Below are 26,262 nucleotides of genomic sequence, written 5' to 3' on the forward strand. Positions count from 1 at the left end.
GTCAAGATAACATTAACTCAAGTTTTTGTTAGGGAAAGCCTGTTAATATTTTCTCCCTCTCCCTCTCTGTCCTTGACAAATAAAACAAGGCTTTAAAGATATTAAAAACATGTGATTTTGTTTTTAAAACTGTGCTTTTTAAACTGTAGCCATCACTGTCATCCCACGTAAAGATGCTTGTTGTTAATAGTAGGAACAATATCTGACTTGGGTTCATTTGGTTTTCATCAGTGTTTACAGTTCAGATTTTATTTTGTTTTTCACAAGACCATTTTGTATCACTTCAAACTAACATTTAACAACACCTGAGCAAAACAACCCAAAGTTGATCCAGTACCCATTACATATGTACACACACACAAACACACATACACACCTTTTGCAAATGTAGGGTATCGGTAGATAAAAGAAAATGGTCGCCTGATACTCTTCTTGAAAGTTCATCTCTCAGGCCTATCTAAACAGAGGGAAGACCCATGTAAGTATTATAATGCAATAACAAAGAAGACGATTTAGAATAAGAGCTAATTTATTTCTTTTTAAATTTTTTTAATGTTTATTTTTGAGAGAGAGAAAAAGAGAGCGTGCACATAAGCATGACTGGGGGAGGGGCAGAGAGAGGGAGACACAGAATCCAAAACAGACTTCAGGCTCTGCACTCAGCCCAGAGCCTGACACAGGGCTCGAACTCATGAACTGTGAAATCATGACCTAAGCCGAAGTCAGATGCTTAACCAACTGAGCCGCCCAGGTGCCCTGCCCTTAGAGATAATTTACTTCCTAATTTTTCTTTAGAATTCCTAAGGTTTTCTGCAGTTCATTGGTTATGTGGTTATGAAGTTATGCAAGCCAAGAGAACACACAGAGGAGTCTAGCCAGGTAGATTTTGGCAGATACCGTAGTTTTAGAGCTTCAGGAGACCATGGGAGGTAGATACAAGGCTGGGAGGGGCACAAAGTTATTATACTTTAGGCTAGAGTCCAGGGAAGTCATATAAGGCCAAGCACAGTTGCCAAAAGCCATCATTCTAGGTAACCAAGGCCCAGAGTCCAGGAAGTTAGAGCGAATTAGAAAGAAAGATTCTGGAGAACAGGTGACACTTTGTTCTTTCTGATCTGTGTGGCCATTACAGGCCCCTGTTGTTGATTGTTACCAGAAAGAGGTCAGAAGTCAGCCTGAGAATTCTGCCTCTCACTGAAGCAGAGAAATCAGGATCACTTGGTGTAGATTTTTGCCATTTTAGATCACTAATGACTGACTTTTCTATTTCAAACTATGTTGGTAACCTTGAAAGGAGGCTACTGACTATATATCTATCATATTCTTGATATGCCTATTAAAGCTAACAAGATTTAAATTTGAAATAATAAAATGTCAGTAGTTTGTAGTAAGTCCATCATTTCACAAGCTGTGCTATCTTGGGTAGGTCATACAACCTCGTTGATTCTCATTTTGTCTGCTTATAACAGAAGGTTTAATGCCATTCAATTTACAAAACACTGATCAAACTAAAACACTAATCCCTGGACCAGAGTCAGTACTTGATATAAATTACTTCCCTTAATTCACTTACTCTTTTGTTAGCCAACAAATACTTACTGAGGACACTACTATGGGCCGTTGTAGATTCTAGGTTCTGGAAACAGGGTGGTGAACCAGCAAGATGTTCTTTTCCCCAAGGATCTGGCATTTCTGCTTGCTTCCTTTGTTTGTGTACATATGCCAATTACCCACTTTCTTCTTCACAAAGTAATAAAATGTTTGAGAACATGGTTAGGTAATAAGGAAACCCATAAATAGTTACAATGATCATGGTCCAGTGTGTGGATCACTTAAAATATCAGTAAAATATCTTGACTCATTACAGATTCTGGAAAATCCGATCATAACAAATTAAATTTACTACTTCAAGTTATCCAAGATTATTAAATATAGTATAGAACTGGGTAGCTCAAATACATGTATTTGTAATATCTGCTCAAACACCGGGTTCATTTTACTAAAAAAATTCTTAACTGCACATTGTATTTCTTGATGTCTTCCTCTATTACCTACACTCCAGTCTGTCACTTCTCTACTTCCAAAATACACTAGCTGGAACATTACCTCTTAAAAATTAAAAGCCACAATCACATGTAAAAATTATTTTTTTCTTATTTGCATGTTTCATTTTCTTGATTATCTCCTTTCAATATCACTGTATCAAAAAAAGTAAATACAGTTAAATACTCTATGTTCAAAAGACTTAAACTCTCTCATTGCCAAAGATAGTTGGCAGATTAAAGGGTTATAAAGTTTTAAGAAAATCCTCCCAAAATGCATACAAGAGCAGCAAGGAGACTCCAGGGAAGACATGTGAAACCACCAACGAGGGAGGAGACACAAAACTGAAAGAAGCATCCCCATGTCAGCCCCCTGCTAGGCTCTGCTCACCAGGAGATAATGTTCTTCATTTTCCCACAATGCACAGCAATATAGCAGGAGGTGAAATGAAGTTGATTCTTCAGTACGTAAGGAAACTTGACAGCTTCCCAGGCCTTTCCTGAGAGGAACTTCAATCTCATTAATTTATAGTTATCATTATGTATTTGAAGAATGTAGATATCTACAGTCAACTAATCATTGAAGTACACCCAGTGACAAATATGGTATATTGCTCATCCTTTTCGATCATCCATAAGGTGATACCTCTTTCTTAGATAATAGTTACAGGATTGCATATTAAGTTTTCCATATCTTTAAAATATACGTAGGCAACAGTGCTTGGTGTACACATACACACACACACACACACACACACACACACACACACAGGCAAGATGGGCCTCTGATCTCTGGGCCTTAGGCATCAGAGAATCTCTCTGCACATCCTCTAACTATAGCTCATTGCACAAGACAAAGAGTTCAGGAACTCAAGGATTGTGCCCATCCAGAGCCTGAGCCATGCCCCCTTCTATGCCTTCTCTGGTTACCTAATATCCCAGAATTCCCCACCCAAATGGCCATGGAGCCTGCTTTAGCTTTTTCCCCAGGACTGTTTCCAAGCATGGATTCTTCTATCTATGTGAAACTCCCCTAGGTTTGAGGGATGCCCAAGCAGCAGCTGTTTGCAGGGGATCAGATATGTGGGTTGATGTGGCCGCCTATATAATCTTGAGATCTCTCACCTTGTCTTTAGACCTCTCACCTTGTAGGATAGAGCTGGGAATGGGAAGAGAAGGGGGCCTGGGCTGTGTACTTTTGAGTAGGCTCTCCCAGGATTTCCACTTTTTAAACATGAAACTCCAAGGTATCAAACAATTTTAACTTTGAATTTTGCCTGAAGATAACTTTAAGGTAGGAAGACAGAATACACTTCATTTACAGATACTTACCACAATTTATAACTTGATATATTGTATGTGGTCTCTCTTTGTACTGTTTTTCAGATCCCACAAACGTTAGCGAAGGGGCTATATATATATATATATATATATATATATATATATTAAAAAGTTAATTTTCCCTATTATTTCTGATAAATGAATTTCCAAGAGGATGTCAAAAGATCTCTAAATTTATAAGGTGTGCTTCAGACTGATTTCATACTAAGTCCACATTACTTTGGATTGCTTTTCCCAACATGTCTCAGCAAAACATTATACAACCTGATTAAACAAAGCCTCATTCCCACACAGCTCCACCTTCCTTACTTGGCAGATTTAATCTGGTGACACCCTTTAAAGACCAATATTCCAGCTACATTTAAAAGAAATAGCCATTAGAACTGAATATAACTTTCTTTTCAAGGTTATATTCTATTTCTGACCACAGGGCAGGTAAAACCAAAGAAAAAATATCCCTAAAGGAATAATACACTTTAAACTTTTCTTCCCACTCTTCCTCTCCTTTTTAAAAAAATTTTTTCTTTTTAACATTTATTTTTGAGAGAGAGAGAGACAGAGAGAGACAGAGTGCGAGCAGGGATGGGGCAGAGGGAGAGGGAGACACAGAATCTGAAGCAGGTTTCAGGCTCTGAGTTGTCAGCACAGAGCCCATCGTGGGGCTCAGACTCACGAACTGTAAGATCATGACCTGAGCCGGAGTCGGACGCTTAACTGACTGAGCCACCCAGGCACCTCTCCTTTTTTTTTTTAATCAAAGCCACACAAATTAACCAAACAAGACTAAAAAAAAAAAAAAAAAAAAAAAAAAAAAAGCAAAATAGAAACAAAGTTGAACACCATGGGATCATTCTGAATATTTATCTCCCTAATACTTCTAAGTTATAATAATGCAATAATACATGAGTAAATATTTATTAACAATTCTCTACAACCCTAGCATTTGCTCCTAGATAATAGCAGTCAAAGGATGTATGTATAATACAGTGTGGAAAATAAGACACAAGAAATGCTAGGCAAGGCAAGATAAAAGGTTTTAATGTGAGTTCAGGGGCAAGAAGGATTATTTTACTTTAGGCAGTGGGTAGGAGTTGAATATATTTTGCGAAAAAAGACATCAGGGCATTCCCTGATTACTTTTTAATTTAGTTTAGGGCCGTCTGGAATATTACAAGTTTAAATATTGAAGGTATTAAAGTACCTTGCTTTCGTATATCCAGGCCACTTAAGATCTGCCAACTGCCTAAGGCAATCTGCAACAGAGATCACAAAAATGGGCAAGGAGGAATAGTGAAAGGTCAGGCATTGATTTTCAGGGTATTAGTCTGGAAAAGTGATGACTTTTTAAGAAAAATAATGGACTGCAAAATGCATTGAAATTTTCATAGTAAATATATCTTCTCTTTGAATATTGATATTTAGTGGGAACATAATATATAGGCAATAGCAACTGATTTTCTAACATTAATTCCAATGAGTCATTGAATTTCTCATGTTATATGTGGCATAACTGATGAACTGACCCATGATACACACCCAGTGTGTCATAGCCAATGATGCTCAAGGTAGGCTGTTCATAAGCCATACACATTCCTGAACATACAGCTCCTTGAAATTGAGTCAGAATGCAAACACGTTACCATAAATTTTTGAGACCTGACTATCTTTAACTGCTTAAACCATTGTCAAGTCCCTAGTGAAAGCTCTGAACCACAAATATGGCCTAACAAATTATGATTTGGGAAATGTCACCACAGGCATTCAGTTTAATTTGTTGAATTGAAATGAAGTTGCAACATCAGAAAGGGTGCTTCAGCAGGATGCAAAATGTAATGTAGGAAAATGTTTTTTTCTTTGTTGTTTTTGTCTTAGTCTTAAATTTATCTAATTTTGAACATTATTCAGACTGAATCTTCCTAGGTATGGTAAAATATACACTCCTTTATGGCAAATTAGTTGTAGAAAAGAAACTATGGTGAAAGTGGAATTTGTACAGAAATTATGCTGTTTGTTTTAGAAATACAGAGGGAGTAGGAAAATTGGAGCTGAGCCAGGTATGTACCCTCTCAGGTCACTTGCCCTTGTTCCCACTGCATGGAACACTCTTGCTTAGTATATCTGCATAGATACTTTCTTACAACCTTCCAGTTTCAGACTAAATGTTGCCTTAATCAGAGACCTCTGACCACTCTTTATAAACTAATAACCTCTTTGTGCGTCACTCTCTCCCTCTAACTCTGCTTATGCTTTTAATTTATTGTTTATGTATTTTTGAGAGAGAGAAAGAGCACAAGTTGGGGAGGGGCAGAGAGAGAGGGAGACACAGAAACCAAAGCACACTCCATCCAGGCTTCATGCTGTCAACACAAAGCCCAAAGTGGGGCTTGAACTCACAAACCATGAGATCATGACCTGAATGGAAATCAGTTGCTTAACCAACCTAGCCACCCAGATGCCAGCTTTTAATTTTTTTAATATGCTTTTAATTTAATGTTCTTCTAAACATGTATCAAACTTGCAAATTCTATATCTACCTGGGTATTTTTTTTTTAATTTTTGCTTCTTCTCCCTAAAATATGTTTCTTGAGGACAAGGGCTGTTTAGTTCATCATTATATTTCCAGTATTATGTCCACAACACATAGTACAGTAAGTACTCAATACATTTTTCTTGATGAAATGAATGGATAATTGCTAGCTCTTTGTAGGTCAAGATTAATTACTTGTAACAGTTCTCACCCATTTTAACTTTAAATATGTAAATGATATATTTACTTTGGGTAAGAGAAATTCATCCAAACACCTGAAATATTCAACAGAACAAAACTCACAAATTATTCAGAAACAAGAAGAGAAGTACAGTGTATACAAATCTATAGAACCAAATACTAGTACCTGAAGCCTCTCAGGGTGGAATTTGCTTACTAGAAACTCAGTAATGGATAGCTAATATAACTGCTAACTTAACAGCTTCCTAGGTATGGTTTAAAAGCATATGTAATTTTGACAAATGGTGCTGGAATAACTGGTATCTACATGAAAAAGAATAAAGTTAGACACTGACCTCACACATGTACAAAAATTAATGCAAAATGGATGCTAGACCTATAGTTAAAAGCTAAAATTATAAAACTCTTAGAAGAAAACATAAAAGTAAACCTTTGTGACCTTGGGTTAGACAATATTATCTCAGATACAACTCCAAAACAATGAGCAATTTAGACTTCCTCAAAATTAAAAACAATTGTGCTTCAAAAGAAACCAGCAAAAAGTGAATAGACAACAAATAGAATGGGAAAAATATATGTAAATCATATATCTGGCAAATAACTTATATCAAGACTATATAAAGAACTCTTACAACTGAATAATAAAAAGACAAGTAACGCAATTAAAAATGGGCAGAGGATGTGAATAGATATTTCTCCAGAGAATGCAAACAATGGCCAATAACAATGGAATAAACAATGGCACATGAAAAGGTGATCAATACCATTAGTGATTAGGGAAAAGGAAATCAAACCCATGATGAGATACCACTTCACATCCACTAGGATGGCAATAACAAGTGTTGGTGAAGATGTAGAAAAATTGGGATTCTAACACATTACTAATGGGAATCAAAACTGGTATAGCCACTTTGGAAACAGTTTGGCAGTTCCTCAAAATGTTAGACATAAAATTACTACATGATTCAGCAATTCTACAACAAAATATATACCCAAGAAAACTGAAAACATATATCCACACAAAAACCTGTCCAGCAATATTCATAGTAGCATTATTTGTGATAGACAAAAAGTAGATATGACCCAAATGTCCATCAACTGATGAATGGATAAATAGTGGTGGTACATCCATATAATAAATTGTTATTTGGCAGTAAATGGGAATGAAGTACTACAAGATTCATACTACAACATGGATGAATCCTGAAAATATAATACTAGGTGAAAGAAGCCAGTCACAAAAGGTCACATAGTGTATGATTCCATGTATATGAAAAGTCCAGAATAGACAAATCTGTAAAGCCAGAAAGTAGATTATGTATTATTACCTAGTGTTGGATTGGGGTTATAGGAATGGGGAATGACTGCTGATGTGTACTAGGTTTCTTTTCAGATGATGAGAATGCTTGAAAATTAGATACTAGTGATGATTGCACAACTGAGAATAACTAAAAATTACCCAACCGTACACCTTAAATACGTGAATTTTATGGCATGTACATTACATTTAAATAAAGCTATTTAAAAAAAAAAACATAAGTATGAAGCACAGCTGTATAGCAAAGTATCACCTTAAGTTGTGCTACTTAATTGGGTTCCATGGAGAAGCACGAAACCCACTCCTGAAGGATGCAGTTTATACAAAGGCAATGGAATTCTTCCCTTCAGGGTCACTTCTATTCAGAGGCAGAGCAAGAGCCTGAAGTTAAGAGGTGTTCAAAAGCCCATTTGCTCAAGTTTTCTCCTCAGCTTGTTGCTTCAGGGTTTGAAATGCCTTTTATAGGTCATCTTGTGGAATAAGTCATGAAGGACCTTATTAAAATAGCAACACTGAAGGTGGAAATGCATAGTACATTAACTTATAAACACTCATAAGAATAAGCTTATGAACTTACTTAGCCAAGCATTTCAGTAAGGCCCTACAGGAATGAATTGTTAATTAAAACTGAAGGGAAGAGAAAAAGATTTGGAACCTGGAACACTGCCTGAAGCACTGATTTTAGAAATAAAATCTGAGAAACATCGACATAAAATGTAGGATGGAACTAAAGATTAGTTTTTGTATGTCATAATTTACCTTTTCTACCATGTAAATAAACTCTAGCCACATATATTAGACTCATACCTTTTGTTCTTTAAGCTTTAGTAGGCAAGTGGTAAATCTAGGATTATAAATCATAATCCTTGGCAGTGAAAAGCCACTGAAGTGTTTTGAAGAAAGGGAGTGTCTTGATCTGGTGTTGTAGAAATATCTTCTGGCTACAGTGTGGAGAAAAGATTTGTGGGAACGAGATTGACTGTAGGGAGATGGTGGAGGGACCAACAACCCACCAAGATGGTATGAAGATGACTTCAAAGTGAAAACATCTGTGGAAAGAAATCTTATCTGTGCTACCCTTACATGATTAAAGCAGGGCTTTATGAGCATGGTTATCACAAACCTCCTCTCCAAGGAAGTCTCGACTCAAGGAGGCAACTGGCCTTGGGCACTAGGACATTCTAAAAAATTGTGTAAAGAAGTCTCATCAGAACCTTCCATCTTTTGAAGGCCTAAATTCACACTCCTTTATTAAGCTGGTATATAAACCCTTACTCCTACTTGTTCAGGGAGTCAGTTCTTATGGGGTGTTCTCACAGGCCTGTGAAAATAATTTTTTCTATTAATCTACTGTCAGTTAATTCACAGGCCCCCAAACACATTGACCTAAATTGGTAGAGGATAAATGTTTCCTCCCAACAATAGGTTAGGAGGCCATTACACTAAGCTAGTAAAAAGACCATGCTGATTTGGATTAGGGTAGCAGCAGAGGGAAGAGAGGTGTTTCAAATAGAATCAACAGGGTTTGGGATGTGGATATAGTCAGGACGGAATAGGGAGAATGTGGGAATGAATCCTAGGTCTCTTCCCAAGGCCCTTCAAACTTAATACTCTGCAGGCTGAATAGACTTCAAAATATAGAATGTGCTATAACACCTGTATGTGTGTGGGCAGATAACTCAAAAGCAGATGACACAATTCCTCATGGAAAAACTGCCTTGTTAAGCAGAAACACTTTGATGAGCCATCATTGGCTCTGCACTTGGAGCTTGTCAAAAATGAGCTTAAAATTGGACAAAGAGGGGTGCCTGGGTGGCTCAGTCAGTTAAGCGTCAACTTCGTCTCAGGTCATGATTTCACGGTTTGTGAGTTTGAGCCCCACATCAGGCTCTGTGCTGACAGCTCGGAGCCTGGAGCCTGCTTCAGATTCTGCGTCTCTCTCTCTGGCCTTTCCCCTCTTGAGCTCTATGTCTCTCTCTCTCAAAAATAAATAAACATTAAAAAAATTTTTTTTTAATTGGACAAAGGAAAAATTGCCCACATAACAAAGTGAGAAGAATATTTTGCTTCAGCAAGAGATGGATGATTCAAGTGTTTCAAAACCAGGAAAAGCAGTGGGAGATTACAGGAAATAGGGAAGATGGCCCAGCAAGACATCAGGAGCTAGATCCTGAGCAAAAGTGCTGGCTACTAGGGATCACTGCCAGTGAACAGGGATGTCTGCTGTTCAGTGTAACATTATTTGCTGTGCTGTGGTATAATGTCCTCATATCTTAAGATATAACCCAAATCTTTAACCCAACTGCCTGGTATGAAAACCCATGTGTTTCACATTTGGGTCCATGCAGAATGGATAGAAGAGGATAGCTAGGAAAGGAAGGATGTAAAAGGCATAATTTAGCAATAGTAGGAACTGAGAACAAGGAGTAAAGCAGTGAGGATGTACCCCTTGACATTCACCACATCTGATGGGAAGTGAGGGAGGAGGTGGGGGATGGCAGCAGGGGAAACCAGAAAATTATATGTGAAACTCATGGTCGGAGCAAAAGCTGGGCCATTTCCAGTCAACTATTGTATAACAAGGCAACTCTCAGAAAACTGAATGACTAGAACCATCAGGCAGCTATTCACATGAGTGAATACCTAAATGAGAATCTTTTACATCCTTTTCAGAAATCTAACTTCTGAATTTCTTTATCCTTCATATCTGTGCAAAACTGAATGTATTCCTCTATTTGTGAATGTAGGTTACATTGGACACACATCTAATGGCTCAGAGTATTAGAAGACCTGTTATTTGTATCATGTGCCAATTAGGTGAAAGCTGAGTATTGAAACACAAAAAAATAATTTCTGGGGTAAGCAATACTGGATCATTTTCAGTCTGCAGATCATATTCATTCATCTTATGACTCTTCTTAGTAGTTCATCAAGGTATAGGTTTTTCTTCATTAAGACTTCTGGGGACACCTGGGTGGCTGTCAGTTAATCATGTCTGACTCTTAATCTCGGCTCAGGTCATGATCTTGCCATTCATGAGATTGAGCCCTGTATTGGACTCTGTGCTGATAGAGCTGAGCCTGCTTGGGATTCTCTGTCTCCCTCTCTCTGCCCCTCCTCTGCTTGCATGCGCTCTCTCGCTCTCAAATAAATGTATTTTAAGAGACTTCTGAACTAATTAAAATGTCTAAATTCCAATTATAAAACTAATGGCTTCTTACTTGGAATATATACTAAGTCAGTGAAATAGATTTTGAAAAAAATATATTGAATGTCTTATCTAATGTTTTAAAATTTGTTTTCTTATTGCTTGAATTATTCTCCAGAGAGGTCTCCTTGAAGCACAGCAATCTAGAAAATAAATGATATACCTGGAAATTATCATCATGGTTCATCTTGCAAAAAATATGTTCTTCATTCAAGATTTCCACAGAGACATTACTATATTCACCAAGTTACTGGCTTTTACTGTGGTTACCACCGTGAATCCAATGAAAAATAGACTGTTTTCTCTTCCTATTGAGTTCAATATTATCTGGAGTATATTCTTAATTTTCAAATAAGAACTAACAGAACATACCGTGAAAACAAACTAGAAGATTGAAATTGAAGTGTTTTTGAAGTTGAAAGCCACAGATACTGTTTCAGAATGTACTCTGAATTTGTGTATTCCATGCATAAAAGGCATAGAACTATTTATATTATTTTGGTTCTATAATATGGATAAATTTTTTAACTTGGCATGATCAGGTTTTATAGATACTGTGGAAATTTTTAAATTAAATTTATCTTTTCAGAGTGATAGAAAAATATACACATGAGCATTATAATTGGTTACCAGCTATTCCTGGAGCTATTATCTCTCCATGTACAATTATTTACAATGGTTAATAATGCTCAATGGTGTCACTGAGCTAACCTAAACTTCATCAGCCTGACATAATAAGTAGATGAGAGTTAAAATAAAGTGGTGTCTTTGAAAGATTTAATGTGTCACCAAGACTGATTCTTAACATCATCTAATAGAAAAGATATGCTCCTAGATCATTCACATGAACCAAGTCTACATTGGCATAAATTTAGTAGGCTTTCCACATACAGCTTTTAAGTAAAACTCACTATCTCTCAGATTTGTGATGGCAGGAAATTTCTGCAATAGCTCCACAAAATGGGAAGTGGACAGAATGTTTCTGTTTTTAGACATAAAAATTCAGGAAATGAAACATAACTAGATCTTTTATATGAGCTCCTTTCTCAGTCTGTTAATAATACTGTCTAACCAAAACTGGATATTTTATTAATATTGGAACTTTCCAATAGTTTCCAATAGCTATAGGTGTGTCTGCCATTTGAGGAAAGCTCAAAAATAGCAGGAGGTTTATCAATAAAATATTCTCTTATTTTTCCCCATACTCAAAGCCATTAATAAAAAGAGAAAATATTCTATTTGTACATATGTAATAAAATCATTAAAAGTAAATTTTTAGGGGTGCCTGGGTGGCTCAGTCAGTTGAGTGTCCGACTTCGTCTCAGGTCATGATCTCGTGGTTGACGAGTTCAAACCCTGCGCCAGGCTCTGTGCTGACAGCTCAGAACCTGGAGCCTGCTTGGGTCTCTGTGTTTCCCTCTTTCTCTGCCTTCCCACTCATGCTCTGTCTCTGTCTCAAAAATCAATAAACATTAAAAAAAATTTTAAGTAAATTTTTAGCAATATTTTCTTCCTGGATTCTATTTTCAACTTTGTGTGTGTGTGTGTGTGTGTGTGTGTGTGTGTGCATGTGTGCGCGCGTGTGTTTTGAGGATTTTAACAAAGGAGTATTAGGAAAAAATACCTGGCATTTGCAGAAGTAATCACATTTATCCCCCAAATATGAGGAAAAGTAAAAAGGTATATTTTATTAATTAGAAGAATTCAATTCCAATGTTAACTACTAACTGCAGTTAGCTGTTGTTTCTTAAGAAACTAACACATGATATGTTATTCAGTATTCTATTTGAAAATAGAACAGGTTTTGGGGTGCCTGGGTGGCTTAGTTGGTTAGGTATCCAGTCAGGTCGCTTTAGCTCTGGTCATGATCTCACAGATCATGGGTTTGAGCCCCACGTTGGGCTCTGTGCAGAACAGCTCAGAGCCTGGAGCCTGCTTCGGATTCTGTGTTTCCCTCTCTCTCTGCCCCTCCCCTGCTCGTTCTCTCTCTCTCTCTCTCTCTCTCTCTCTCTCTCTCAAAAATAAAATAAACTTAAAAAAACACTTTTTTAAAATAGAGCAGGTTTCGAGTCATGAAACTGGTCAAAAGTGGGAAAAATAAAAGATTATAGCTTAGAATTTCTCTCCCTTTCAGCTTTAAATACATAAGTTTTGGGTGAAACTTAACCCAAGTTAATATACCTACTAAAGTTCTGAGTCACTGATGTTAGCCATTTGCAGCATTTGTGGAGTGGGAGAAATGAGAAAAATTCCTAACATGTTTCTCTCCCACTGCCCTTTCTTCATGCTAAAGGTCACAATTTTGCTTTATGATAGATTGCATTATAGATTGTTGGAGCTAAAAGAGACTCTTTCAGTAATCTAGGCTCATATTCTTATTCAATACAGAAGAAGAAACTGAGGCCCAGAGAGTTTAAATGACTTGCCCAGGACCACAAACTAAAAATAATGGGATAGGAGCTAAAAAATATATAGAGCAGGAAAGAGTTTTCTCTTTTAATTGTTTTTTTGTTTGTTTGTTTGTTTGTTTCTGGTTCTTAGTTCAAACAGGTTAGCCCTATAAGAGATTAATTCAGGTAAGCCAGCTAAAAATACTTGTACTTGTTGTTTCTCAATAAAACAAGAAGGGGAAAAAAATCATAGGAATGAAAAGAGAAATGGCCCACAGAACAAATGAGACACAGCATATGTGCTTTGGTTTTTAAGCCTCTGGGCCAAAATCACACTTACGATCTTGGTAACCAAAAAGAATCTTGTTCCTGGAATGCTTGTAGAGACCTGAATTAGTCATAAGCTTCTTAGAAAAGAATTTATCCTTTGTTTGATATTGCAATGATTCTTGATCAGAAAGGCAAGCAAGCCTCTTTTATTGTTATAGGCCTAGTCATACTCCAGTTGCTGGTGTAACAAATCCCTGGGAAACCTGTGACTAAAGAACCATGTATTTTGAATGATTTTAGTATGGATTAGATGATCTCATAAGGTCCCTCCCAGCTCTATCATTCTTTCTCTATTGGTGCCAGCACAACAAACCTCATATGCATGTTTCAGGGAATTAGGCTAGCCAGCAATGATAGAATTTCTAATTATAGACTTATTCGACTGGGGAAATAACTGTAGAAAGTTTATTTCAGAGTGTTGCTAGAATCATTATTCTGAAAGGTTTAAATGAGGAGGACTCAAGTGCCCACATCCAGGACAAAACAATTCAAATGAAGTCATTGCCTTTGAACCAAATATTTGGACCATTTGATAACTTAAGTGATAAGTCTAGCTTCTGGTTTTCCTTCTGCTCCATTACTTCCTCCACCCTGACACGTAAATCTGTTCCTGCCTGTAGCCAAAGGCTAAAAATTCCTTTCTAATCTACTTTCACAGGTAGGAGACTGACCAAAAAAACTATTTGGTCCTTAATTAAAGCTTTCCATTTTGCTAAAAGATAAGAAAGAAGCACCCTACCTTTATCTCTGAAGTCTCTAGGAACAACTTTAGCTTCATATTATATTAAAATACAACATTCAAAATAATATCTGGCATCTTCTTGACATTCCACAGGCATTCTTGAAATAAATGATGCCAACAGTAGCTAAAAATGGTGAAGGAAATTACAGAAGTATTTGACTATCATCCAAAAGATTCCAACAGAGGAAAATTTCCCTCCACCCCACAAGCATCTTAAGGCTTGGTACCAAAGAATGCTAAAGATTTTAACTGGCTGGCAAAATACGTAGCAGGTGGCAAAATATTTTTTGACTTGGTAGCTGAACAATTTCTTTCTCTTTCTTTTCTTTCTTTCTTTCTTTCTTTCTTTCTTTCTTTCTTTTATACTTGACTGTATTATAAGCAAAAATAGTAATTAGAAAACAACAAAAATCAGGAATAATTTATGTATGATAGAGTCCATTCTGTTTGAAAACAGCAAGTTTCTTCAATCTTTCATAGTAAATAGAAACTCTTAAGTGCTCAAACATTTGATTCTCTGCTCTCCCCTTGTGCTTCCCTGCCTGTTGAAATACGCAAACAACCTTTCATGCTTACTCTTATGAATCAACATGAAATTTGACAACACTTTCCCTTCCTCATTTCAGATATGACTCATTGCTCTTGGTGTAATCCCCAAGGACCAGAGAAGCTCTACTTTAAAGTAAGGAAACAAAAGAAGCACCTTTAATTCAAGCTGGTTTACCCAGAGAATTCTAATAGTTATTATTCACCAACTTCTTAAGTACAACATTATAAAGCTAAGTGCTTGAAGAGTCCTCTCTTCATCTTTCCCAGGGGAAACCACTGTAGAAAAGCTGGAGAGGTAGCCTGACTGATAAGTCTTGGACTTGAAGTTTATCAGCAGTTCTACTTAAACCATCTATTATCTCTAGGATGCTATTGGATTTTAGCTTTGGGAACATTTTCTTTTACTTCCAAGATTTTGGATCATCTTCCCTCCAGACCCTTCTGACTTTGCATACAAGTAATAGATCTGAGCTACTTGTTAAGAGTCTTTCTATTTTAAAACTTGACCCTTTTTCTGCTGTGGTTTACCCCACCTCCCAGTCTCTCTCAGAAAGGGCTGCAAAGCTCAATTCACTACAGAAATCTTAAATCATCTAGAAAAGCCTGTGGTCTTTCAAACAATATTTAAATAGAAAGGAAAGAAGAACATGGCACTCTGAGTAAAATTCTACTTACCCTTACTTGAAAATAGGAAAAAGTAAATAAAAAGCTGAGGCCCCTTTACTTTTCCATATCTCAGAAACATCTAGTCCCAAGAGAAACCGTTTCTTGGTTGAGAAGATGAGAAGAGTTGAAGTTAAACAATGATCTTTTTTTCCATTTCTTAAAAAAAAAAAAAAAAAAAAAAAAAGGCCAGCAGAGGCAAATGCTCAGTTGGACAAATTGTTTCAGCAGATGTTCATTGTCCCAGGGAGAAAACAGCCTCTACTTTGCAGCTTAACACTTGCAAATTTAGAAACTTACATATTTTTAACTTGAGATGGTCCATGCGGTATGAGATGTAAATATTATAATCATTTGTATGAGTAAGTGGTTACAATCTACTGTTAAAGTCTACAGAATGCTGGTGACTTGTTTTATCCCGATATGGTTGATGCAACAATTATCACCCATCCACCCATCTGAGCTTTTCAAGCATCTGTAAGTTTTTATTCCCATTTACAATGGCACTCTGAAAGAATATTAATATTTATAGTAATATTTATAGAGTATTTATGATGTACCAAGCACTTATAATTGTTCTATGAGGTCAAGGACTATTAGTGTGCCTATTTAAAAATGTGTAAGCTAAGGTTCATACAAGTTAAGTAACTTACCTAGAAGTATTGGCGTTGGCATGCAAATACAGGCAGTTTGACTCTACAACAGGGGTCATCAAACCTTTTCTGTAAAGGGCCAGGTAATAAATAATATTTTAGGCTTTAGAAGCCATAAAGTCCATTGCAACAACTCAACTTTGTCTTTGCAGAACAAAAGTAGCCTAAGACAATATATAAACAAATGAGTTGTTCCCACTCATAAAAAAATTTTTATGGTCATTGAAATTTGAATTTCATCTAATTTCCATGTGTCACAAAGTATTATCCTTCTTTTGATTTTTTTCAACTGTTTGAACGTGTAAAAACAATTCTTACCCCATGGGTTCCACAAAAACACATATCAGGCTGGATTTGGCCCACAGATTAGTTTGTCAACCCCTGCTCAAGGCTCTTCTTGATTATACTATTTTTCTAATTGTGTCTTTTTATAATTTTTTCAAACAGCTAATGGAACTGCATTTACATTCTAGCATTATCAAATTATGGCAGACTTATATGAAATTTTTTTGGGAAATAAGATTTGTTTTTTATATCTCTATATATAGAAAGCTGAATCATATGAAATTGGCCAATATGTAACTGTTTGACCTATAAAAGTGGCAACTTTGTATGTTTCAACATAACATTTATAAATGTCCATTGCCTTAGGAGGTTAACACTTCATTAGCATGAGGAAAGCATAGGCTAGTGGTTAAGAGAACATCGGGAAAACAAGCATCAGATGTGTAAGGCACTAGTTGATCTTTACAATTCCCAGGGCACCTGGGTGGTTCAGTCAGTTAAGCATCTGACTTTAGCTCAGGTCATGACCTCACATTTTGTGGGTTCGAGCCCCGCATTGGGCTCTATGCTGACAGCTCAGAGCCTGGAGCCTGCTTCGGATTCTATGTCTCTCTCTCTCTATCTGTCTGTCTCTGTCTCTGTCTCTGTCTCTCTCTCTCTCTCTCTCAAAAATGAATAAACATTTAAAAAAAAAAAGTTAAAGTTCCCGTAGAGGGGTGCCTGAGTGGCTCAGTTGGTTAAGTGCCAACTTTGGATCAGGTAATGATCTCACCGTTTGTGGGTTCGAGCCCCTCATCGGGCTCTGTGCTGACAGCTCAGAGCCTGAGCCTGCTTCAAGTTCTGTGTCTCCCTCTCTCTCTGTCCCTCCCCCACTCATGCTCTGTCTCTTTCTCAAAAATAAATAATAAACATTAAAAAATTTTTAAGAAAATAAAGTTCCTTTAGATTCTTTCTATGAAATGAATTAGGATAGCCTACGACTGAGTGAGAAGGGGGAACACTTACTATTATGTAATTTCTCTGTGACAAGTACTAAATTGTGCTATCTCATTTCGTTTCTGTAATGACACTGTGAGATCAGTATTTTTACTCAATCCATTAAGAAATTTGCCTGCATTCAGACCACTAGATAGATGGCAAAGCCTGTACTTGAACAAAAAAGAAAATACTTCTCTGTTTTGCTCACACAACAAAGGCAATTACACTGCTGTCAGTACCACTAAGACTTCTGAGATGAAATTCAACCTTTTCTTCAAATTCATTGCTAGAAAACCAGTTATAAGCCATAGTATTAGAATTTCTCTCATTTTTCAGTAAACTCCAGGAAATATACTTACATAATTTAAAACCACTTTTTGTAGCCACATTTATATTGTTCCTTTGGAATTTCTTACACAAATAACTCCTTAGTTGGGTAAGATCTCAACTTATGTTTAAATGAAAAAGAAGAGGGAGGATAAATCTCAGCTTTTGGTAAACACCATCTTAATAAGTTAAATGATTACTTAAAAACTGGTAGGCTTACAGAGCCTGAGAATTTTAGAGCATCAAATCCTTTTATTCACATTTTAACATATTAGTACATTTAACTCCTGCACATCCTAAGAAAATAATTTTGCATATACTAAGAAAACAAGCATTAGGAAAGGAAAGAAACTATAAAGTAAAATCAAAAGACATATTGAGACCAGAATATTAAAATTGTATTCTATTGCTTCATTTATGTTTCTCATTTTCTATCTAAAGAAGAAACCAATAATCTCATCAATGACTACAGAGAAATAAAGTATAAAACAGATAAGGAATTCTAAATAATTCACCAGAGACAGAGCTATGTACCAGAAAAAAAAGAATTATTCCAAGTTACACTTATACTGGAAAGGTACATTACTGCTCTTTTTCTTTTCTCCTTTTTTTTTTTTTCTTTTCCTTTTCTTTTCTTTCCTGTTACCATTTTTCTCGGCATAGAAAATAAAATAAACTTCAGGCATGACTGGCCTCTTTCCTCTCACAAGTTTCCATCTTTATTTTTATGTCTTTTCCCCCCTAAATGCCAGATTGACTATTCTTATTAACATTATTTCGACTCATCAAATATTCTATTTCCTTTCATTCAAAATTTACTTCAAAGTCAGTGTTCTCTGAAATGCACACCAAGCAAGTTGAAAATAGAGACATTTGCCAGAAAGTGAAGCTCAGAAATTAATGAAAAGGTTCTTGGCAGTCCCCAAGAAACAGAGTTTACATGCAAAAAAAGTATCAACTTCTGCAACCATTTATATGCACCAGATTCTGTTGTTGTTTTGTTTTGTTTTGTTTTTGGTATATTATAGACCAAAATCAAAGATGGTTGACAGAAAAGGGGATTTGAGATCTTCCCATCCTCTATAACATAATCACTACAAAATTAAGTTTCATGTATTATTCACTGCTGAATTTCCAACATAAAACTATTTCTGGAAAATGATAGGTGCTCAATAAATATCTATAGAATTGTGAATGTTTGTTGAAGAGTTGACTTTACACATGAAATCAGGAACACAGCAATTAAATAGATGATATTAGTGTCTTGCTTGCCTTAATGAATCCTTCCTTATCCACGAGTTGAAGCAATGAGGGAAATATTCTACAAATCATGAAAACATAGCACTGTGTAGTAATATGGACATAACACGGGCTTAACGATAATGTGACCATTGTCATTTTGGTACTACTCATAATGAAGAAAGGGAAAAGTGGATAATCCAGTCAGATCATGATTCCTAGGCATTCCATAGGCAGTTTTCAGAAAGGTCAATTAAAAATTAGGTGTGATCCTGTAGGCCAATATTTATAAGCAAGTGGAATAAAGAAGGAACATGAGATTTCAGGATGTTTGAAAACAAAAATTCTAACCCATAATCATGCATTTAGCCACAATAAAGTATCTGAGACCTGTAAAGCGGGGTTTCTTAGTTTCGGCTTTATTGACATTTGGCATCCCATACTTCTTTATTGTAGGGAATGTCCTGGGCAGGATGTTCACCAGCGTCCTTGTCCTCTACCCCCTAGATGCTGAGTACTCCACCCCCTTTGTTGCTGAGACCAAAAAATATCTTCAGACATTGCCAAATTGAGGACAGCTGCTCAAAAAAAGAAGGAAAAGAGAGACAGCATTCTCAGGGTTTAGAAATACTTTTAAGCAAAAAAAAAAAAAAAAAAAAAGGAACTTCTAAGAGTGATTCAAAAATATCATTGTAGTTGAGGAGTTAAAAATCTCAGTTTAACAACAACTTTAAGGACAAAAGAAAGAAATATCCCCAGTGCCTTATCAGAGCAAGGTAAGGTTTGGTGCTGATTATGTATCAACAGTAGGACAAATAATATTACTAAAATATGTTGCATATGTCTTCTCCATTTTGAAAATAATTTTCTAATATTAGAGATCATTTTAGGTAAGAAGAGAATAAGAAAACACTTTAGTACTTTATATATTATTCTGAATTTCCAAAGTTAGGTAATTTCATATCAAAAGTGCATGGGAAAATTAGTTATCAAAAGCACAATGTTTTTAGGAATCTTTGAAATGATGTTTATGAGTAGTACCATGAAGTAAATAATCCCATTTTTCAAAAAATAAAAAAATAGATGATGTTAAAAAATTGATATGCTGATTAGTAAAGATCCCTAACATACTTGTAGAAGATGAAAGAAATGTTAAGAGCCTACAGTAGAAGAAATGATTGTCAAAAACCTTGAGTTCACTATAAATGAGATATGTCAAATTAATCTCATACTTGACTGGGTTTCTTGAATTGTACATCAGGGTAATGCGATAAATACAGTGTATCTTGATTTCCGTTTGTCAAATAGTCTTAGGATGTTCATATTCTTGCAGACAAACAGGAAAAGCATGCTCTCGTTACCAATATGGTTTATTTCCCCCACACCATCAGCTAGCCATTCTCCCCACCTTCACACATTCACCCACTCTCTCAAAATAAAGGGCCAAAGCCGTTAGAATCACATATCAGTAAATGCCCTTAAAAGTCTATCATTTTGTAGTATTTCAGTCACTGTGACCCACAAACTACTAATGAATTCAGTGTCTTCTCAATTAAGGTTGAACAAAATTTTATAGACTGATTTCCATCCCAGCCTAGATGGACATTTTTTTTTTTTTTTTGCAAAACTCCCAATTCACAGAGAAGCAAATCAACATCAGTTAATATTTGTTTAATTAAGAAAATACCATTCAGAAAAAAGGTCAAGACTTTTTGTTATACTATTAAATATTTTCTTTATAGCTGTTTTATTAATATCGCAATTGCTGTTATACTGATAAAAAAGTTGTGTGCTAGATATGAGAAGTCTGCTTATAAGACACTGTATCAGTCTTTCACTCCACTCTACCCATCCCATATATTCACCTGTCACCTTGCTCCAATAATTGCAAAAATGAACAAAATCTTTAGAGTACAGATATTTTAAGCACCATGGTACCAGTAATATCAAAAGTGTATTTTCAGGGCAACCAGCACTTTTTGACAAGGTAAATAAAGGAATGTAAACTAGAAAAGAATTGCTTAATTACATCTTACCTGAAAACAAATGCAGCTCCAACAAAAAATAGGAACACATTACACCAAGTATACATAACCACAAACCATGCATTTATTTAAATGGCTGCTTCAATTTCACTACTACATAAATAAAGAATAGAGCGTAATGAAAATTTGTGAGAACCAATAACACTGTGATTCTTTATTTTAGTTAATTAAAAAAGGCGGAGGAATTCAAAAAAGAAGAATCCCGTTTGGCACGTTAAAAATAAATGGATTTAACTATCACTTCATCAATATCATTCCACATAATAGTTTCGTTGCCAGGGTATTGGTTCACTTGTGGAAAACCAAAATCATATTATCAGGTAAAGGCATGCTGCAATGATTTCTTTCCAGCATCAACTGGGGTTCATATTACACAGATCATATTTATACTCAAGTGTCTTCAAACTCTGAACAAATGGAAACTTCCCTAACAAGACAACAAATATTTGACCTGACTTGTAACCATTTTGATGATTTTTCTTGTAAAGGAACTATATTCCCAGGAAACCGAGAGCCATGGAAGAGATGAAGTAAAATATGATTTTGAAAAAAAGATTAATAACAGCATTCAAATTTGCAATTCAAATCAATTTGTTTTCAACGTATAGTACACATGAACTCTGTGATGTTTTAAGTGTAAGTTCATGGGATTGTAGAGTTCAACCTAAATCTATGAAAATATGAATTAAGAATGGAATGATGATTTGAACCAACAAACTTGACTCACAGAGTCCCTTTCCAGTACTTGTACCCACCATGAGCACTGTATTAAGTAAGCCTGGGAACAAGTGACTTTAAATCAAGGAATGAGGTTTTCCTTCCTGAGGAAGAAAGGGGACTTTTTTGTTTGGATCAAACATGTTAGTAGTATTAGTGTTAAGTACAAGGACCCTGATTTTAACTTCAAGACAAAATTATGAAGAAAACAGCCAACAGAAAACGGATAATGAAAATATGTGTGGTTTTAAGAGATGAGTAACCAAGTTATAAATAAAATCAACAAGTCTTCCTATTGAAGTTAACAAATATAAAGCCCCTTTCTCAGTTGGAACAAGTCAAACAAGATTTGAAATCTTTTCTCCAAACAGAAATAGTGATATTCTCTTCCATAGCAATGATTTTAATATTTCAACTCTACACACACTGACAACTTCTTGGTTTACACGTATTTGCTACTCTGAAATCAAGAAGAAACAAACTCTAGAGCTGGTCTCACAAGTCTATTATTATCTCTACCTCTTTTTTTTTTTCTCTCAGAAACTTCAGCTGGAAGAAAATCAACTTAACATGATTTTACATGAAACCACCCTAAGTATTTAAAGTCATCATTTTTGATCCCCTCATTCACTCAACATAAAAGCATTTAAATGATTTAGGAAAAGTTAAGCATTAGGAAGGTAGTAGCACTTTCAAATCCAAATCTTACCTGGTCAATTGAAATGGAACAACACCCCTGAAAGCCTTCTTGATTTGTGCTCCTCCTCAAGGGACAACTAAATCAGGCAGCCTATATTCTTAAACCCTCAAAGAAAAATCAGGAAGCTTGATCTGTGCACATAATGGCCTGCATAATGTAAGAAAGCACCGTTTCTTGGCAACTAGAAAACAATCCTTTTCAATTAACTCACAGCAATTGGCCCACATTTGTTGTTAAACACAGAGTAAAGAAAATGTTTTAAGAACTCAAAAGAACTTGGTAATAGCTCACCAAGAAAGTCAGATCAGTTTGTTCATTTTGAAAAGCATTTTTAATTAATTGACTGCCCATTCCAATTGCCTAACCCTTTCCTAAGACCTTTCATTGACACACCTGTCTCACTTCCTTGTTGTATATTATTTACTTAAAACCCAGTCCTGAATAGTTGCATCTGTTGCTGCAGAAACAGTGAAAGCAGGAACAATGGTTCTAGCAAAGCAGAGGCATGTAATGTTGCTCTGCTTTTGGTCATTTTGTATGCCATATTTCACTTTCTAAAATGTCAGCTTCAGTGTGGCCCTGGATGCTCATTAAGATACATAATTCAAAGCAGTTGTATGTTATGGTCTTGTAGCCGCTAAAGACCACCTTCAGCAGGCACGCATTTAGGTGATATATAAGAAGTGCAGCTGGGCTAAATTGATTTTCTGCTATATCAACTGTTTTGAAAGGGCTCATATATACTTATGAGAATCTGGCCGCCTTCTTACGGTGCTGTGCATTCTTACATATAGATTGGAAATTTCATGTTTCAGAAGGGATCCTGTATTGGAACCCTATTTAAGAATCTCTGTTCCAAAAGGCAAGTGGTGAGGAAAATAAAAGTTATACACAAATAATTTTTGCTGTTACACTTTACCATTTTAAATAGAAAAGATTTAGCTATCTGTATGGTTACATCTCCCAAATGAGAAGATAGCTTAAAATGGATAATTTCCATATCCAACCAAAGCCAAATTGCTTGAATTTTGTCTTTATCACCCTTCACTTTGCCAGAATTGACTAAGAGTGTATATTATGGTGTTGAACTTCAACAGCTCTTTTTTTCTCCTTTTATCATCCAAATTTCTATAAAATGCATCTACCTCATCTTGCTATCATTAACAGGCAATTTTTCTTAGGTATTATTTTAAAAACATATCCTTTTGGGGGCATTATGTTTTCATAAAGCACTTTCTCTGTTGGTGGGAATTGGAGGCAGTGTTGTATAGTGTTGAAGGTGATGTATTTAGGCAGACCTTCTGGCACCTCAAATCATACTCTTGACAGCTGTGTCCCATGGGAAGTGTCTATCCACTTCCCATGGATAGAACAGCCTGGCATAATTTTACAAGTGTTTCTTCAGCTTTAGTGCTAACCCTTACCCTTGCTAGCTCTATGTCCTTAGGCAGATTAAACATTTTGCGTCTCAGTTCCCTTATATGTCAAATGAATTTAATAATATTTACATTATAGGGTTGTTGTGATGATTGACCAAGATTACATATGCAAAATTTCTTAAAACAGTGGCCAGAAGATGGTAAGGGCCCGAAGGTTAGCTGTGTTTTTAACATCATTGTTGTTGTTATTAATATTCCTAAACTAAATAACTTTCAAGGTCCTTTTCAGATTTAGGATTTCAAAGATTCTATAGAATTCTTAGGTAAAAATCTAAAATAACATAAAAAAAAGTCTCTAGAGGCATATAATATAAAATTATCTTTTCTTTTTAATAGTTAATCCTCATTTACTGTCTAATATGTCTAACATTTAGAACTTTTGTATGGCTTTTCAGTAATAAAAGAAAATGCACACTTATTCTGAAAAGTGGGGAGTTTCTTTACTTTATGAAAAATGCCCTCATATTAAATACATTGCCTTAGTTTAACCAAAGGGATAGAGAAACAGAAATTCTGTAAGAATTTTTTTTCAAGACATTTTATTTCATGCAATACAATTATTAAAAGGTTCACAAGCTTTTGCTTCAGCTTTTGGCATTCATTTGGATGTATTTTTAGCCAGCAGCTGCAAATCCTAATTTTTAAGGAGAACTGTATGCTTTTGAGTATTTGCTGTAAACATAGTCCTGCCAGAGTGGGCCATAAAGACTCCATTGGATCCTCTCCAGCTTGAAAGGCAAGTTTAACCTATGGTCTCTGCTGAATCCGTTATGAAGCTCCCTCAATCAAAATATTCACCTTCTCTCTGCTAGGAAAAAAATTCAAAATTAGTAAGAGGCCAAATGAACCAGTCTTCCTCAGAGAGATTGGATTCAGCTACTTAGGTAGATATTTACTGTTATCTGCTTGGTATATGACAGTTGCATCCCTTGGTCTTTATTTCTGACAGTCTTGTTTGCCTCAGTATCCTGAAATAGCAAATTTTGGCACAGGGCAAATTAACCTATGAAATCTTAAAAAAAAAAAAAAACCTGAAAGGACAATATTTGTGTAAAAGTGCTGAACTCTGGAGGTTGTAACAGAAACATTCTGTAAAATATCAATCTAGTGTCTTTCTTCACGGAAGAGTGCATGTAATACGAAAGCAGTGCTGTATATGCTGCTGGGAAATGTGAACTCCTCCCCACAAATTCTGTGGTAATCTAAGTCACTGAGTGAATTTCCTTCCATATAACTCTGAAAAAAGTCTTCAAAGTTCAGTGCTACCAACTTGAACAGCACAAAAACATAGCATAACATATGGTATTTAGTAGTAACGTTTGGGTATCCTTATTTCTGATTCAAGTATGATGTTGATAAATGATTCAGATGGGAAATATTAGCACTTAAACAAAAATAAAGTCAGTGCTGTTGTACAAAAACATGTAGAGGTAATAGATAATCCCCACAAGTTATCAATTTGCAAACAAGACATTGTCTCACATGACACAAATTGATAAGGACGGTGCAAAAGAATTCTTATGGGTAGTATTTAATGATGAAATATTTTGCAAAATAAAATATTTTATAAGCATTGGCTAAAAATACGAATAAAATTTTAGTAGAGTATACTCAGTCAAAATATAATAGAGCCCAACCAAATTTTCTAAGTTCTCCCTTTTGGAGCAAGGAAAATTCAGGTATGAAAATTCAGGTATGAGAAGTTGCTTGGATGCCCATCAGAAGGGCGCTGTTTCTATAAATTAGAATTCTAATCTGCAAGCCTCACAGTAAGAAAGAACTGACCTTGGGAAACTTATCAACATGCAGATTCTTTGGCCACAAACCAAGAGATACTTATTGAACATCTTCAGTGAGGCCAAGGAATCTGTATTTCAGTAGGTTTTCCTCACATGGATGCAGGTGAGTTTAAGGGCACAGTTGAGAACTATCCATCCAGAGAAACACAGTTTGGTTCAATCTCTGCTTCTCTGACAGAGGGAACACTTGCACAATTGAAAGAGGAGGAAGGTGGCCCAAAGGAAGAAATGCAATTGGTCATGAGGAAGAGTAGAAAAACACAGCTCAGCTTCCCTGGGCCAGAGACAAGGATGGAAAAGGGTAGAGCATGAATCTTGAGAGGCAAAGGGAAGATATCTTTAATGATGTCCTATTTCATACTTATAGTGACATTTAATGTAATGGTATAAAAGTTAACATCCTTAAAATAGACTACCAGGCTGCTTCTCTTATCTCTCATTTCTTACTATTTCCCTAGCTGACTCCACTTGGCCTGCTAACTATTCCTTAAAACAGGGTATCTTTTTCTACTTCCTTCACATCTTTCTTTAAATGTCAAAAGTCCTTCTGTCACCACACTACCTAAAACCATACCCACTGCCAACCTCATTGACACTCCCTAATCTCTTCCTGTCTTAATTTTCCCTTTATCATTTATTACCATATTCATATTGTTCATTTTCTGTCTAGACTGTAAGCTCTGTGATGGCAGGGATTTTGACCTGTTTTGTTTACAGATATATCCCCAGCATCTACATGTTACCTGATAAATGATAACTAGTACTACAC

General features: G+C 35.8%; 1 protein-coding gene across 2 annotated transcripts in view; it reads left to right on the forward strand.

Moving 5' to 3' along the window:
• The window catches only part of LOC131501885 (uncharacterized), a 118,983-nt gene that overhangs the window by 30,847 nt on the left and 61,874 nt on the right, over positions 1-26,262 (forward strand). For both annotated transcript variants that reach the window (XM_058712333.1, XM_058712344.1), the window contains one exon: positions 14,726-14,781. In XM_058712333.1, the coding sequence (XP_058568316.1) occupies positions 14,726-14,781 (56 nt within the window). The remainder of the gene's footprint in view (positions 1-14,725; positions 14,782-26,262) is intronic.

The sequence above is a fragment of the Neofelis nebulosa genome, chromosome 2, assembly GCF_028018385.1.
Source record: "Neofelis nebulosa isolate mNeoNeb1 chromosome 2, mNeoNeb1.pri, whole genome shotgun sequence".
Lineage (NCBI taxonomy): Eukaryota > Metazoa > Chordata > Mammalia > Carnivora > Felidae > Neofelis > Neofelis nebulosa.